Below are 15825 nucleotides of genomic sequence, written 5' to 3' on the forward strand. Positions count from 1 at the left end.
GGCTTTGCGAGTCCTTTTCTTTTCTAACTTTTTATTCTAATTTATCTGGACTTGGGTAATATCTGCTTATGTTGTATTGGTGGGAAAACTAGAGTCAGAAACACTCAACTGTGTGGTGGTTTACCTTTCGGCCATTAGAGATGTTCTGTCTGCAAAGTGTCTTTTCTCCTCATTGGATTGAGGCTAAAACCAGCTGTCTCCTGCCTGATTACCCTTCCCTCAGTCACCAATCCCTCCCTTGGGAACTCTCCAGGTTTGCTTCAAGTAGGCATGAGCAGAATTCACCAACTTTGGTTACCATACATTGGAAAAAAGGCTGTGGGGGAGATATACCCCAAAGGAGTAGTTTGGGGCCTTTGTGGACTGGAGCTCTATACTTCTGATTCAGTTCTTACACTGTTTTGTTTTAATCCTGATCTGAGTTTTTATTTCCACTTGTGCCAATCTTAGGATCCCCTCACATCCCTATTTCAGCTGGCAAGTTTTTTGTTACTGAGTCTGGAGCATTTTCACATTCTGGGTTTTGCTTTCAGGCTGAAGGCTATGCTTAAACAGGGCATATGAAAGGATGATAGTTTCTGGGAAAGCTGTCACCCATTTTAAACGCTGCCCGTTCTAGGATTCTAGAAAAATACGCAGGTGCTAAGAAAAGTTCTTTACACAGCCTGGATCGCGTTGGGTAGACTTGTGAAGAATCTGTTTGTCCTTTCCTCCCACCCGCTTCCCCCCCTCCCAAAGACCTTGAATCAGTGCCATAAGTTTGGTCTACAAGGCTAGCACTGCTGGTTCTTGTTGTAGCCATCATCCCACAGTGAAGCAGAAAGGTCTCTGTTTTGATTTGAACAAATGTGAGCTTTTTCTCAGGAGCTGCCTTAGAGGGGGAAGACTTTATTCTCTCTCGTATTCAAACAAGCACTGCCTTTGTACAGAAGTACACTCCAACTCTGGAAAGGAAATTGGTCCCAGTGCATTTGGACCCAGCTACTTGTCAGTAGGGGGAACTGGTGAGCAGCCTTTGAAACACAGGTGTGTTACGAAGCAAGCAGTTAAAACATATCAAATGTTGCACTGCAACGCTGTAAAAGGGCATTCGCATGAACCTAGATACTCCAGGTGGGTATGTGGTACTCCACCTTTCGGCTAAGGACCAGTTCAAACCATCCTACCTGTAAAAACCTGATAGCAGGAAGCCAAACTTGGATAGATTCTGTTAACAGTATTTTTCTAGTGGGGAAGGAAAGGGGTGGCAGATGGAAAAAATGACTGGCCAAAGAGTCATTCAATAAGTCAAAAACATTTTTGAAAGGTAATCCCGCACATTTTGTTTACATGAATGCAGTTCTACATTAAAATGTGCTTAGATGCATTTGGTCCATTCACTCTCATGCACTTTTGAAGCATGCATTTGGATGGCTTTCCATTCTACCCTAGAGACAGAAAGTCTACAAGTGTATTTATACCTCTTGTGATTCTACAGAGCTTGGCTTTGAACCTGGGAGCCAGCAAAAAACGTTTCCAATTGGGGTCTCTGCAGCGCCTAAGGCCGGCCCCACATGCATTTGATACGTCAAAACATCTTGTAACGATGCCCTTTAATAAAGAAACTTAAAATATTCAGGTTATTTCATAAAAACTGAAAGCGATTGTGTGATAACACAGGAGAAGTAAACTCCCAGGAAGTTCTTAAAGCATCACTCTGAGAGTTCAGCCACTAGTGGTCTAAACTGGTATAACTGCTGCTGAGAAGCTGGGAGCAGCATGAATTCAGTCACATCTTTGGATTTCTGCATGGGTTGGACCAACTGTGGTAAATGCCAACATTGGTGCTCCTCCCTCCCTCCCTCCCGGCAGTGGTAATTACTGTCCAACCCAGGCCAAGCCCATTGAGAAGCCAATGCAGATGTCTTCACAGTACCCCATCACTTGGAAGTTATTTGTGGTGATTGCAAAGCCAGGGTGCAATCCTAGACGTGTTTATGCATGGATAAGTTCCACTTGCTTCATCCATCTGTATCTCCCGAGGCCACTCATCAATTGAAGTGAAGAAAACATGTCCCCATTTCCTCTATGGGAAGTATAATCCAAACTTTTCCTTCTCTCATTCTATTCACCTGCCCCTTCCCATATATTCATTCAGACACTCCCTTTCCATACTCCCCCCCCTCTCTTTTCCCCCATCTCGTCCCTTTGCATCTGAATGGAGGGTGGACTAATGTTTATCCCCTGGGCAAGTGTCTCACTTTGCCTGCTGGGCCTCAGCTCTGGTGCTTTGGAAAAAACAAGTTTGAGAGGCAACACCTGAGTTCCTACTGTAGGCTGCACTCCCTTGCCCTCTTGACTTACACCCCTGGTCTAGAACATATGACCAATGAACCAGCGTGTAAAGAATCCATCATCTGCATTTTATCCCTAAGGCAACATGAAGCAGTGTGGTGTTGCCAATGATGACTAACCTTCTAAATTTCATTATGGTTTGGCAATGCTTAGGGGCCTGGCTAGAATCCTTTGTGTGAGACATTTCTTAATCACACACATTGCAAGCAGGACAACACCTTTAAGTGGTGTCTTGTCAAACCGTAATCTGCTCAGCCTCAAAGCATTATGATTGGTTAAGGAGTATTGCTATACACCCATTGACAAACCAAAGACAATGAAGAGTTGTATAAAGATATCGAACTCATAGTATGACAGAAGTTCACACACTTGACAAGAGTGTGAATTACTTGTTTTTCTGTTTTCTTTCACCTGGGTCTTTGGAAAAAATGTGCAGAAAGTATTTGATTTAACACACTTAATCTAGACATAAAATATTAATAGATTTCACAGAAATTATAGATGGTCTAAAAATGACAATTTATAGCGATTTTAAACAGTTGCACAAATGGTCTGACAGATTGTTAAAGCAGTATCCTAATTACTTACGATAAATGGTGTGGCCTTATTTATATCAAAGGATGGACAGACCATCACGTGTGTGTCAGAGCCCCTCCCAGGTAGGTGTGTACAGGGTTGCAACCTAAGTCATCTAAACAGTATAAAATCATCAATCCAGACAGGACAATCAGGCTTCTAATCTAACAGTCAATTAAAACACACCTCCTGAAGTTCAAACCTGCTCGACAACTTTCCATGCCATAGGAAAGACAACACACATGAACTCAGCCAGCAAATTACCGGAAATGGCCCTTACTAGTACTTGATGTTCTCATCAACCATATGGAAGTGCATGGAGCACCTTGGTTGACAATGATGCTGTTCTCTAGATGTGTGTCTTTATTTGGACTCTTGACTTCTTTCCCTGGAGAGACATCATTGGTCATGTTTTGCAATTACTATTTTTTAATGTTCGTTTTGAAGATCACTGTGATTTAGCATGTTCAACTGCAAGTTATATTTTGCCCCCCTCCAGCCACAAAGTGTCTTCCAGTCATGCTAAGAAAAGTGAAGCAGGGATAGTGCCCCAAGTATTGTACATGTGGATGAAGACCTGCTCAGTGTACAGTCTTTAATAGGGTATTTGCCACAACACCATGTAACAGGACCCAAATGAAACCTCTGAAGTGGTTTTGACCTTATACCTTTCTGACTACTGGTGATAGCTTTGGGAAGGTGGCTTTTACTCTACCAGTTGGAGTGTGCCCTTTAGTGAAATAAGCTTGCTATCAAAGAGCAATGCAAGTCCAACAGGATGAAAAACCGCCAGAGGGCCCCGATTCTATTTCAGAATTAGTTCTGCAGTGGAATAGAGAGAGACCAGCATTCCTACATGGAGGATTGCAGCCCTCTGAATAGTAATTAAGCTACCTGGAAACTGCTTGTGCAGCAGTTTCCAGGTAAAAGCAGTTTTCAGAAAAAGCAAGGAAAATCAGGCACAAGGACAGAAAGCCTTGTCCTGAAGCACACAGGAGTTGGAGTCATACATCACTGTCCTATCCCAATTTTCCCTATTCTGCCAACTACGCCAATTTGTCCTGTCCAAATATTCCAACTCCCTTCTAATGCCTACTTTTTGGCTAATTAACACCCTTCTTTTCCAAGAACAACAGCTGTGATGTGCAAAGAAGTGAACAGAACTCCTTATCAGTTGAGCAATTAACAAGAATTTATTGCTACAAACACATACACTCCCTGCAAGTCCTCTTGTCCAGAGGCTTTCCCTCCCCAAAACTTCACTTTGTGGGTAAAGGTCCAAAGCCTCCAGTCCAAGTCAGCTCAACCTCCCAAAGCACAATCCAGTCTTCCCAATTCTGCAACAGAGTCCCTCCTCTCCAGCAGTGTCCTCTCCAGCAGAGTGTCTCTTTCAGCAGAGTCCTAGCAGTCCTCTCTTCTGTGTCCTCCAGCAGAGTCCTGGCAGTCCCCTTCTCCCATATGTCTGGGTCAGGTAGCTCTTGGGCTGGGGCCCCTCTGGGCAGGTAGCATCTCCCTCTGGGTCAGGGTACTTTGCTCCTTCTGAAGCTGCCTTTTATCCTTGTATGTCCCATTAAGTCCAAATTAGGCTCAGGTGAGCCATCTCTTCAGTTCATGTCCATTCAAAGTCCCATCAAGGTCAAATGAAGCTCAGGTGTCCATCAGAGTCTCCATAGGCCTTGATTGATTACAGCTGTGGAGCCAGCCCTGCCCTTCCCAGAGCTGTCAACCAGCGGTCAAAACATGGGAATCCCTGTCAAGACCACATCATCCGCCTGATGATCTTCTGATCTTCCATTACAATCATCCATTCAGAAGACCTGACCCTCTCAAGGTCTCTGTTCAAAGTATGCCAATTTGCCAGAATCCAAGACATGCAAGCTCACCAGTCAATTTACTCTAGCTGATATCTTGACTCACGGTCATAGTTTTTGCTTCATTTCAGTTGTCTGCTGTCAGCACAATAAATGGTACAAGTATGGCCAACATTCAGTAGGTTTGTACTAAGTTTACCCTGCCCATGGACAGTGGTGGTGGTGTGTGTGTATGCACAGGGCTGCACTGAGAATATGAAATCCCCAAACCCACAAGAAGCTCTGATGCAGTTTGTGAGCATTTAGAGCAGGGGTGTCCAAAATTTTTGGAAGGAGGGCCACATGGTCTCTCTGACACTGTATCAGGGGCCAGGGGGGAAAAAAGAATTAATTTACATTTAAAATTTGAATTAATTTACATACGTTTACATAAATGAATATATTAAAGATGAACTTATATGAATGAATGAAGGTCTTGCAAGAGCTCAAGGCCTATAAAGGCAGGAGGTCTGGTCTAGAGGGTAGAGCCTCCATTTGCCTGAAGATAACATCCACAAGGTCGCCAGTTCGAGGCCACCAGCACCATGCGACCTTGAAGCAGCTGACAAGCTGAGCCGAGCTATTCCATCTGCTCTGAGCGTGGGAGGATGGAGGCCAGAATGTTGCAACCAGATCAGAAAGAAACATCTGAATGTTGTGGTTTCTTGAAAGATAGAACCTTCTTTCAAATTGTAAAAATCCCTACGGGGATTTAATTAGCCTGCCTATGTAAACCGCCTTGAATAAAGTCCGAGGAGAAATCTGAGGACCAAGAAAGGCAGTATAGAAATACCTGTATTATTATTATTATTATTATTATTATTATTATTATTATTATTATAAAAGGCCTTGCACAAAGCAAGGCTGGCCTTTCCTTTGCTGCCGTTACTGCATCACAGACGTGAAACAACAAGCAGTGGAGGGAGCCCTCATCCCACAGCTCACATGAGAGGTCAAACAGTTGCCCTCACGCTGAAAGCAATTGCATCAGGCCACTGCAGGCTCCAACAAATCTCCGGAGGGCCAGGGCCTCATTGAGAGGCCTCGAGGGCCACAAGTGGCCCCAGGGCTGGGGTTTGCACACCCCTGATTTAGAGTGGTGATAATTTCTACCTCTTTTTAAAGTTTTTAGCTCTCATTGGTGCAAGAATATATTTTGAAACAGGTAAAACACTAAAAGATGAGAAACCAGAAGAGAAGCCACATTATGGTGTTTTTCAAAGGCAACATGACCATCATTGTATGTTTAAAATGCACCAGCTTGATAAACATGACATTCAAATTACAAGATTTTCAGACAGCAAAAATGCAGATTGCAATCACTTAGTTCAGTGTTTCTCCATTTGGTGGGTCCCCATTCATTTCAATATTTAAATCTCAATATATTAAACTTGATGTTCCCATGGCATGTGACTGCATTTGGGAAAATGTTACAGACCTGTACTTTTAACAAGCTACTATATATATTCTTTTAACAATGATAGTCAATGGGACTTACTCCTGGGTAAGTGTGGGTAGGATTGCAGCCTAGGATTGCTAAAAATGTTCCTGCTTGATGATGTCACTTCTGGTCATGACATCACTTCTGGTGGGTCCTGACAGATTTTCATTCTAAAAAGTGGGTGCTAAATGTGTGAGAACCACTGACTTAGGGCCCAATCCTATCTGATTTTCCAGTGACAGTGCAGCTGTGCCAGTGGGGTGTGTGCTGCATCCTGATTGGTGGAGGGGCAGTCACTGGGGCCTTCTTAAGGTATGGGAACATATTGTCCCTTACCATGGGGCTGCATTGTGGCTATGCCGGAGCTGGAAAGTTGAATAGGATTGGGTCCTTAGTTCATGCTCGATTTCCCAGGTGGCCAACACAAAACAGGTTATGCTCACACCTGCTTATGTTTTAAACCATCTCTTGAAGTTTTCTCTGCCTTCTCTCTAGTTACAATCACAGGGTTGTCAATTTTTTTTCTAAGCCTTCCTTAAACTGGTGCTGCTACATTACTTGCATTGAATCCAGCACCCTGGAAGGTTTCTTCATATTCCATGTGGGCAAGAATTTGACAGGGAGGCAACATCCTGTCACACTGACATCATCAAATTGGTTGTCATTACTAATATTTTGCAAGGTGAGGGCTGTGATTTTGACATTGCCTCATTCAGTTTCATACAAGCAAATGCCCTTTGCCTCAAGCCCAAATGTATTTTCCTGGATGCAAATGCTCTTGTTTGCAGTGGAATTTGATTCAAATTAGGTTTGTTCAGCTCAGGATCACAGCCTCTGATCAAGCTTTCGCACTCTCTCTCAGTACTGTCTTGGGGACCAATCCTATCCAATTTTCCAGTGCTGGTGCAGCTGTGCCAGTGGGGTGTGTACTGCATCCTGTGGTGGAGGGGCAAACACTGAGGCCTCCTCAAGGTATGGGAACATATGTTCTCTTACCATGGGGCTACATAGTGGCTACACTGGAGCTGGAAACATGGAAAGGATTGGGCCCCCAATGGGGTGTGCACTGCACCTTGCGATGGTGGGACAGTCACTGAGGCCTCCTCAAGATATGGGAACATTTGTTCTCTTACCTCAGAGCTGCACCAGCGCTGGAAAGTTGGATAGGACCTATCCAGTTTTCCAGTGCTGGTGCAATTGTGCCAATGGGGTGAGCACAGCATCCTGTGTTGGGGCAGCAGTCACAGAGGCCTCCTCAAGATATGGGAACAATTGTTTTCTTACCTCGGAGTTGCAATGTTGCTGCAAAGTTGGATAGGATTGGGCCCCTGAGCAGCAGGTTCTCAGAGAGAGAAGGGTCTTTTCCAGCCTTACCTGGAGAGGTTCTGCAGGGATTGATCTGGGGACCTCCAGTATACAAAGCACATCTCCTGCCACTGAGCTACAACACCTATAGAACAAAGACATGCCAACAAGCTAAACCATTATACTGAAAAATAAATTACCAAGCACAATTCTAAATTAAGATTATTATGATTTTGCTCTTGAGCATCACCATCTTCTGAAATATGACCAAAACAACCCCAAAAAAATGATTAGGAAGAGCTTATGAGCAGCTGTGTCTGACACAGCCAGCAAAACCAGCACACAAACTTTACACTGATTTTTGAAAATTGTGTTCAACAATGTGGAAAAAGAACATGGAAATATGTCCAGCTGGATTTCATTTCAGTTGCTGCAACGAACATGTGGCTCACGACTGACCAGATGTTCTCTTCCCTGCCCCACCACCCAAGCAGCCTCTGTCCTCTGACAAATCTTCTTGGGAATATCAGCATTTTCTCTTAAGCCATTTAATTTTGTTTCATTTTGTTTCATTATAGTTTAAAGACTTGATTGCAGGATAAGTTTTGATTCAATAGGAAGGATGCATTTTGCATTAGAAATTAGCATGTAAAAGTACACTCATCTACACACAGTACATGGTGTAGAGCAGCCATTTTCAACCATTGTGCAGTGGCACTGGTGTGCCGTGAGCGGTCCACAGGTGTGCCACAGGAATTTGGGGGAAGGTCATTTATGAATAGGGCCAAGGGGAGATGTGAGCCCCCACTGGCAGCATGGTGTGCCTTGTCAATTGTCAACAACCTGGTGGTGTGTCTTGACTGTTTTAGTGCCTTGTCAGTGTGCAGTGAGATGGAAAAGGTTGAAAACCACTGGTGCAGAGGCAGGGGGAGTGTGGAAAAGAGGCAGGGGATGGTGTTTGGGGCAGGGGAGGGCCAAGAGGGGTGTTTCAGACCAGGAGGGGTCAGAGGCAGCAGAGCGGTCAGCAGTCCTGACCCCTGTCCTGGCCCAAAAGCCCTACACAGGCTACTTGATCCTGCTCCAGCAAAGTCAACCTGAGGAGACCTCCAGCTGAAATTGAGGAGACACAACTGCGCACGGGGACCCTGTGAACCAAGAGAGCCTGCTCAGTCTCAGCACTGGCTATTTCAGCTGTGGCCCTGCAGTGCCAGCGCTGAACAGGACGGGACTGTGAGGGCCCTTGTGTTTCACCTTATGTTTATGTACTTGTATGTTGTGTGCCTGCGAGTGTGTGTTTTTGTGTGTCTTTCTGTGCCTGAGCGTGTGTGTGTCTGAATGTGGTTTTGTGTCTTTGAGTGTGTGTTCTGCATATGTCTCTATATGCGTGTCCCTGTGTTTGTGTGTGTGTTGTGTGTGCCTGACTGTTGAGTGTGGCTGTGTGTGTGCCTGTGTGTGTGCCTGACTGTTGTGTCTGTGTGCCTGACTGTTGTGTGTGTTGTGTGTGCCTGACTGTTGTGTGTCTGTATGTGGCTCTGCGTGTGCCTGACTGTTGTGTGTCTGTATGTGGCTCTGCGTGTGCCTGACTGTTGTGTGTGTGTTGTGTGTGCCTGACTGTTGTGTGTCTGTATGTGGCTCTGTGTGTGCCTGACTGTTGTGTGTCTGTATGTGGCTCTGTGTGTGCCTGACTGTTGTGTGTGCCTGACTGTTGTGTGTCTGTATGTGGCTCTGCGTGTGCCTGACTGTTGTGTGTGTTGTGTGTGCCTGACTGTTGTGTGTCTGTATGTGGCTCTGCGTGTGCCTGACTGTTGTGTGTCTGTATGTGGCTCTGCGTGTGCCTGACTGTTGTGTGTGTGTTGTGTGTGCCTGACTGTTGTGTGTCTGTATGTGGCTCTGTGTGTGCCTGACTGTTGTGTGTGCCTGACTGTTGTGTGTCTGTATGTGGCTCTGCGTGTGCCTGACTGTTGTGTGTGTTGTGTGTGCCTGACTGTTGTGTGTCTGTATGTGGCTCTGCGTGTGCCTGACTGTTGTGTGTGTGTTGTGTGTGCCTGACTGTTGTGTGTCTGTATGTGGCTCTGTGTGTGCCTGACTGTTGTGTGTCTGTATGTGGCTCTGCGTGTGCCTGACTGTTGTGTGTGTTGTGTGTGCCTGACTGTTGTGTGTCTGTATGTGGCTCTGCGTGTGCCTGACTGTTGTGTGCCTGACTGTTGTGTGTGTGTGTCTGTATGTGGCTCTGTGTGTGACTGACTGTTGTGCGTGTTGTGTGTGCCTGACTGTTGTGCGTCTGTATGTGGTTGTGTGTGCCTGATTGTTGTGTGCCTGACTGTTGTGTGTGCCTGTGTGTGTGTGCCTGACTGTTGTGTGTGTGTGTTGTGTGTGCCTGACTGTTGAGTGTGACTGTGTGTGTTGTGTGTGTGTCCGTGCGCGTGCTGCGGCTGGGTGTATTGCGCGCCCGACCCCCGCCCGCGGGGCCTGAGGGGTCCTGGAGTGCTCGTGGGCGGGGCCCGCAGGCGCCCTGAGGGAGGGAGGGGGGCGGGGCGTGGGCGGGGCCGGGCCCGGCGCGGCCAATGAGCGCCCCGCGGCCCGGCGCGGCCCCGCCCCGCGGCCGTCACTCTGCGAGGCGGAGGCGGCGGCGCCGGTGCCGGCGCTCAGTGAGGCTGCGAGGCGGCCGGCGGAGGGCAGCGGCGCAGGCGCAGTGCGTGCGGGTCGCGGCCCCGGAGCCCCGCGCCCGGCCAAGATGGCGTCGCGCCGCCGCTGAGGCCCGGGCGGGCCGGCCATGCTGGGGGGCTGAGCCTCCCCTCCCCCATGGGCTCCCCGGCGGGCGCCCCCGGCGCGGCCGCGGCCGACTCGGCGCAGTGGCTGTCGGTGAAGGAGGAGACCATCTTCCTGCACGACGGCCTCATCCGCGTCACCGACCTGGCAGAGCTGCCCGCCGAGGTCGGCGGCGGCGCGGAGCCCGCGGACGCCGAGCTGGAGGTGAGCGGCCTTCGGGGCAGGGGCTGGCCTTCAGCACCACCACCATCATCCTCTTTGACCCCCCCAGGTGGGGGGAGGGACTGGCCTTCATCATCATCATCATCCCCCACACCAGAAGCTTTGGCCATCAGGCGGGGAGGGGGACTGTGCCCCAGGGAGAGCTTCTCACCCCCACCCCAGAGAGAGGGAAGAGGGTTCTGGCCTTCAGCAGCAGCTTTGACCCCGGGAGGGGGGGAGCTGGCCTTCAAGCACCATCATCATCATCCCCCACACCAGAGGCTTTGGCCATCAGGTGGGGAGGGGGACTGTGCCCCAGAGGGAGAGCTTCCCACCCCCACCCCAGAGAGAGGGAAGGGGGTTCTGGCCTTCATCAGCAGCTTTGACCCCGGGGGGGGGAGGAGCTGGCCTTCAGCACCATCATCATCATCATCATCCCCCACACTAGAGGCTTTGGCCATCAAGTGGGGAGGGGGACTGTGCCCCAGAGGGAGAGCTTCCCACCCCCACCCCAGAGAGAGGGAAGGGGGTTCTGGCCTTCAGCAGCAGCAGTAGCTTTGACCCTGGGGGGGGAGCTGGCCTTCATCATCATCCCCCCCACCAGAAGCTTTGGCCATCAAGTGGGGAGGGTGCAGTACCAAGGAGAGGCATCTTGCCGCCCTCCCCCCTCTCCAGAGATGGGGAAGGAAATTCTGGCCTTCATCACCATCATCACCCCCCCCACCAGTTAATCTTTAATCATCAAGTGGGGAGGGGGCAGTGCCCAGGTGAGGGATCTTGCCCCAGAGAGAGGGAAGGGGGTTCTGGCCTTCATCCTCATCATCTTTGACCATCAGATAGGGAGGGGGTGCAGTGCCCAGGAGAGGGATATAGCCGCCCGACCCCCTCTCAGTTGGAGGCAGCTGAGTGAGAGGGAATGTGTTCTGGCCTTCATCATCATCACCCTCCTCCTGGGAGTTAAAACTAAGACTAGAAAAGGGGGGGGGCATGGCCTCATTCTCCTCCACCTTCTCATCTCCCCCCCCCCCGCAAGTTAGTCCTTAACAGTAAGATGGGGGGGATGCTGAAGGGAAGAGGCAGAGGGACTTAGCCATCATCCATCCATCATCATCATCCCTCTCTGGATTAGTGTTTAACAATAACACTGAGGAGGGGATGCCAAGGTGAGTGGGGGGGGGGAGGGAGGGAGAATGGAGGTGTGAGAATGCAAAGGTGGGAAGGGGTGTCCTTCCTTTAATGTTGACACTTAATTGTTCCCCTTGTATATCCTTCTCTCCACAATGTTGTTGGTTTAAAAACAACAACAGCACTGTAAAAAAAAAAAAGGTGTTTCAGTGTTGTTAAAGACTAAAGGGGGTGGTTGGCATTCCATTGTTCTGCCCCCTTCTAAACCCCTTGGTTGTACACACCCCCACAAGCGATTTGGGGAAGGGGAGAGGAAAGGATGGGATACCTAAATTGAGTGTATGGAGTAGGTGGTATCTTAGGGGGCAAGGGGTTGGAGAAAACCCTTGTCAACATGTATGAATTGTTCACCAATATGTTGGTGAATTGTGTGTACCCCGATTCAAGGGGTGGGTAAAATGGGAAGAGAGCAAAATAAGGGTGGGAGGGTATCAAGTGGCAAAGGACTAGAGAGAGGGGAGTCCTAAAATTGGATGATGAGTCACAAAGGGGGGTTGGGAGGAGAAGGAATGGTAGGTGGGGGTCGCCAACAAAGTTATGGGGAAGGAAGGTCAGAGAGGGGATGGGTATCAGAATGATTAAAAGCTGGAGCTGTGATGCTGATGAGGGCAAGGGGTTAGAGGGGTGGTGGGCTGTGGGAAGATGGGGCACCCCTGAGGTAATGGGGTGTGCGGAGCACAAACAGGGGGTGAAGAAGGGCTGGGGAGGGCTAGAGGAGGACAGGTGGTGGTGGAGAAGTGTGGGTCATGACTAGCAGAAGGGGAGCTGGGGAGTGTTGATCAATAGAAGGGCATGTATGATTTTGGGGTGGGGATCAGAGAAGACCACCTGATCGTGCCAAGAGGTGCCAGAGTAACAATAGCCAGGAAGAAAAGGTTGGCCAAAAGCATCAGAGAGACAGATCCCCACAGGTCTGGCAACGCCGAAATGCTGGCGCAAAGGTGATTCAGCACCATGGATGGGGGTGGGGGAAGCTGCCCTTATTTTGAATGGAGGAGGGCAGAACCTCCTGGTCTCCCTCTTCCAAAAAGGGATTTTCAGAAGCAGTGGTTTTATCTGTGGTCTCACAGCGGCCCTAATCCTTGGTTGTGGAATTTGCTTGCTCCTTGGCGGGTCATATATATGTGTGTGTTTTATAGCCTGGGATTCTGGGGTAGATTTAGGTGCTGGGTGTGCAGTCTGTTGTTACCATGACTATCACAAGGCCGGGGGCGGGGGGGACACGACTATGGTTCTCTTCTGCCTTTGCCTTCCCTTCTCCTGCTGCAGATGTGGGTAGCTGATGGAGAACTGTGGGGCTGGCACGATGATGTGTTGCAGCATTTGAAATATGTACTTTGGGGGAGTTGCTGTCAGTCATGTTTGCCTGCATCTCTTCCCCGCCTGCTTCTTTTCCTCCTGCACCTTCCACTGTCACCCCGCCCTCTCCCCCAGCGGCGCGGCTTGCGGTGTCACAGGTTCTTTGTCAGAAGCTGGGTGGCGTGAACCGAATGGGGATTGAGATGCTTGTGTTCGGTCACCTGCGCTTATTTAGGGAGCTTGGCAGAAGGCTGCCCTATTGCCAAAAAGAACCCTGAGCCCAGGCAGGTGCATCCTGGATGATAGGATGGATGGATTCTGGTGACAGCCAGTTTCCTTCCTTATATGTACCCTTTCCTTAAATAATGTGGAAAAGAGACCTAATATTTTCTGAGCATTTTCTTACTTCTGGGAATGTTTAAGAATCTTAGATGGGATGGTACGGAAATTAATGCTGCCAGCAATGCAGGGACAGACTTTTGTGGTGGGTGACTCCTCTGCTGATGCTGGGGGAACGCAAGATACATTGTTGTCCCTTTGTGGGGATGATTTGGGGGTGTCCCTTTTGGGGATGAGCTGGCATGCAGAGGTGGAGTTGAACCCGTTAATCCTACAAATTGCAATGGCCCCAGTACTTATGCACCTGGACATCTCTATGACATCCCTGTGTGTGTGTTGGTCAGGGCCATGATTCCAAGGCTCACCTTAAACCGACATTCCATTGGGGAAAGAGAAACTGGAATTGAGAGGTATTTTGGAGAAATCCATTCCAGGTAATTTAGGCTTTCACATATGTATTTTTTAAGAAGGCTTTTCCACATACAGTTGTAGAGAGAAATCTTTCAGACATTGGGAAATGTAAAGAGTCGTGCTGTTGTCCTGTTCTGGTGTACCTTGGTGGTCTCTTGGTGCTATCCATGTCGCGTTGAATTCCAGCGGAGAGAAAGGTTGTGGAACTATTTTATAAGTGTGCATGTGTGTTTTTTCAAAAATAAAACTATGATGAAATTAAATAATATTAGCAGTGTTCTAGTAAGGAATATGTCAGGTTTCAGTTGAATTTAGAGACCAGGTACAGGTCAGTTTCTAGAGCAGGCTGATAGGGTTCTGGAGGCAGTCAGAGGCAGGCTAGGGCCCAAGTCAGGGCCCAATCCTATCCAATTTTTCAGTCCCGGTGCAGCCATGCTAACGGGGCATGCACTGCATCTTGTGGTGGGGCAGCAGTCACAGAGGCCTCCTTAAGGTATAGGAACATTTGTTCCCTTACCTTGAGGCTGCATTGCGGTTGCACCGGTGCTGGAAAATCGGGTGGGATTGGGCCCTCAAGCTCCAGTACAGTAATTGGAGTTCTAGAGGAGGGCCAGAGGCATTGCTGGTTGGGTAGATGCTTGTGTTCCCAAAGGTGGAAGTCTTGCAAGAAAAAGGAGGTGGTGCAAATCAAGGCAGTCTGTGTTAACTCATAGAGAAGAATTGTTCAGACTGAGAAACCAAGCCTGAAGCAACAGCTAAATGGGGCCAGCTAGACCACTGTTGGTTACCTAGATCACCTGGCTGGGCTGATGAGCAGCAGTATCTGCTATGGCCATCATCATCTGCGTGGCGCTTGCAGGACAGCAGAGTTCAAGCCAGTAACTCCCTCTGTCTTGGTGGCACAGGAAGTTAAGCCCCAGGGCTGTATAGCACTGGTTTGAGGGCACACTACTTGCAAGACAGAAGCTCTGATTCCTAGCAGTGAAGAGAGTTGGAGCTTCGGCTGGAATGACTGTCGGCAGCGCTCTCCATTCCAGACCAACATCAACCTTTTGGAGGCTTCAGCACCTTATGGAGGTCAAAGTGCTACATGCTCCATGGTCGCTAACTCAGCATCAAGTAGTCATTGCCCTGCTCTGTTCTATGCCTCTGCTGACAACTAAAGCAAGTTATGGTAGTCTTTTTTTTAGACAGGATCTCTCATGGCAGCCACACATTGTAATACTCTCCTAATCCAGGTGTAACAACTCTCGGCAAGACCCCTTAGCTGCAGAAAAGAAATGGCTGTGATTTGTCACAGGTTGCCTCTGGCCCACCCACATACTTTGTTTTTGTCCAGACAACTTTTCTCAGTTTGCCCGAAACTCCTTTTGTGTCATGCCATGTGTGTAGCATCAAACAATGTGTGTAGCATATGCTGGCAACTTCCACATAAAGAGAAAGAAGACCGCCTGTGCCCTTTTGTTTGAACCTGGGCTTTTTGTTCCTGTGCACTCTATAGTCTGTGGAGCTATCCAGGTCCTAAGTGCCATTGTACCCCTTAGACTTGTGCAATGCCGACAATTTTTAGACAGTCAAAGCATATTTAGCTTTGTATATATAGCTGAGTATATAGCAAAGCCTAAAGAACGTACCATATGTTATTTATTTATGGAAGTAAATATTGAAGAGTTATATACATGTAATCGATACAGGTACAGGCTTTTTTTTTTTTTTTTTGGATCCTCTTCTAATATTTTTTCATCTATTTAGGCTGCAGTCCTGTGTACATTTACCTGGGAGTAAGTTTCACTATTCACAGAACTTACTTTGGAGTAGGAATGATAGGGTTGCTCAGTTAGGGCAGGTGAGCTGGTCAGCAGTAGTGCTTGGTGCCTTTCTCCTATTGCAGTCTTACTCTGAGCTGTCAGGTGAGTCAGACCCAGCTCTAATGTGCGACGTGAGGAAAGGGCACTGTCTTGTGGGCGCTCAGTGCTCCAGTTAGCCAAGATGATAGGCATTCTAGAGCTGACCCCATCTTTCCTGGGAGCAATGGGCCGCTGTGAGATACAGGAAGCTGGACTAGATGGGCCTATGGCCTTATCCAGTGGGGCTGTTCTTATGGCTAGTGAAGTC

General features: G+C 48.4%; 1 protein-coding gene across 1 annotated transcript in view; it reads left to right on the forward strand.

The window, feature by feature from the left end:
• Positions 1-10272: 10272 nt before the first annotated feature.
• The window catches only part of HECTD4 (HECT domain E3 ubiquitin protein ligase 4), a 78543-nt gene continuing 72990 nt past the window's right edge, over positions 10273-15825 (forward strand). Inside the window, exon 1 of the mRNA XM_066609540.1 lies at positions 10273-10479. Coding sequence (XP_066465637.1) covers positions 10309-10479 — 171 coding nt within the window. The 5' untranslated portion in view covers positions 10273-10308. The remainder of the gene's footprint in view (positions 10480-15825) is intronic.

This window comes from Tiliqua scincoides, chromosome 14 (assembly GCF_035046505.1).
Source record: "Tiliqua scincoides isolate rTilSci1 chromosome 14, rTilSci1.hap2, whole genome shotgun sequence".
Taxonomy (NCBI): Eukaryota; Metazoa; Chordata; class Lepidosauria; order Squamata; family Scincidae; genus Tiliqua; species Tiliqua scincoides.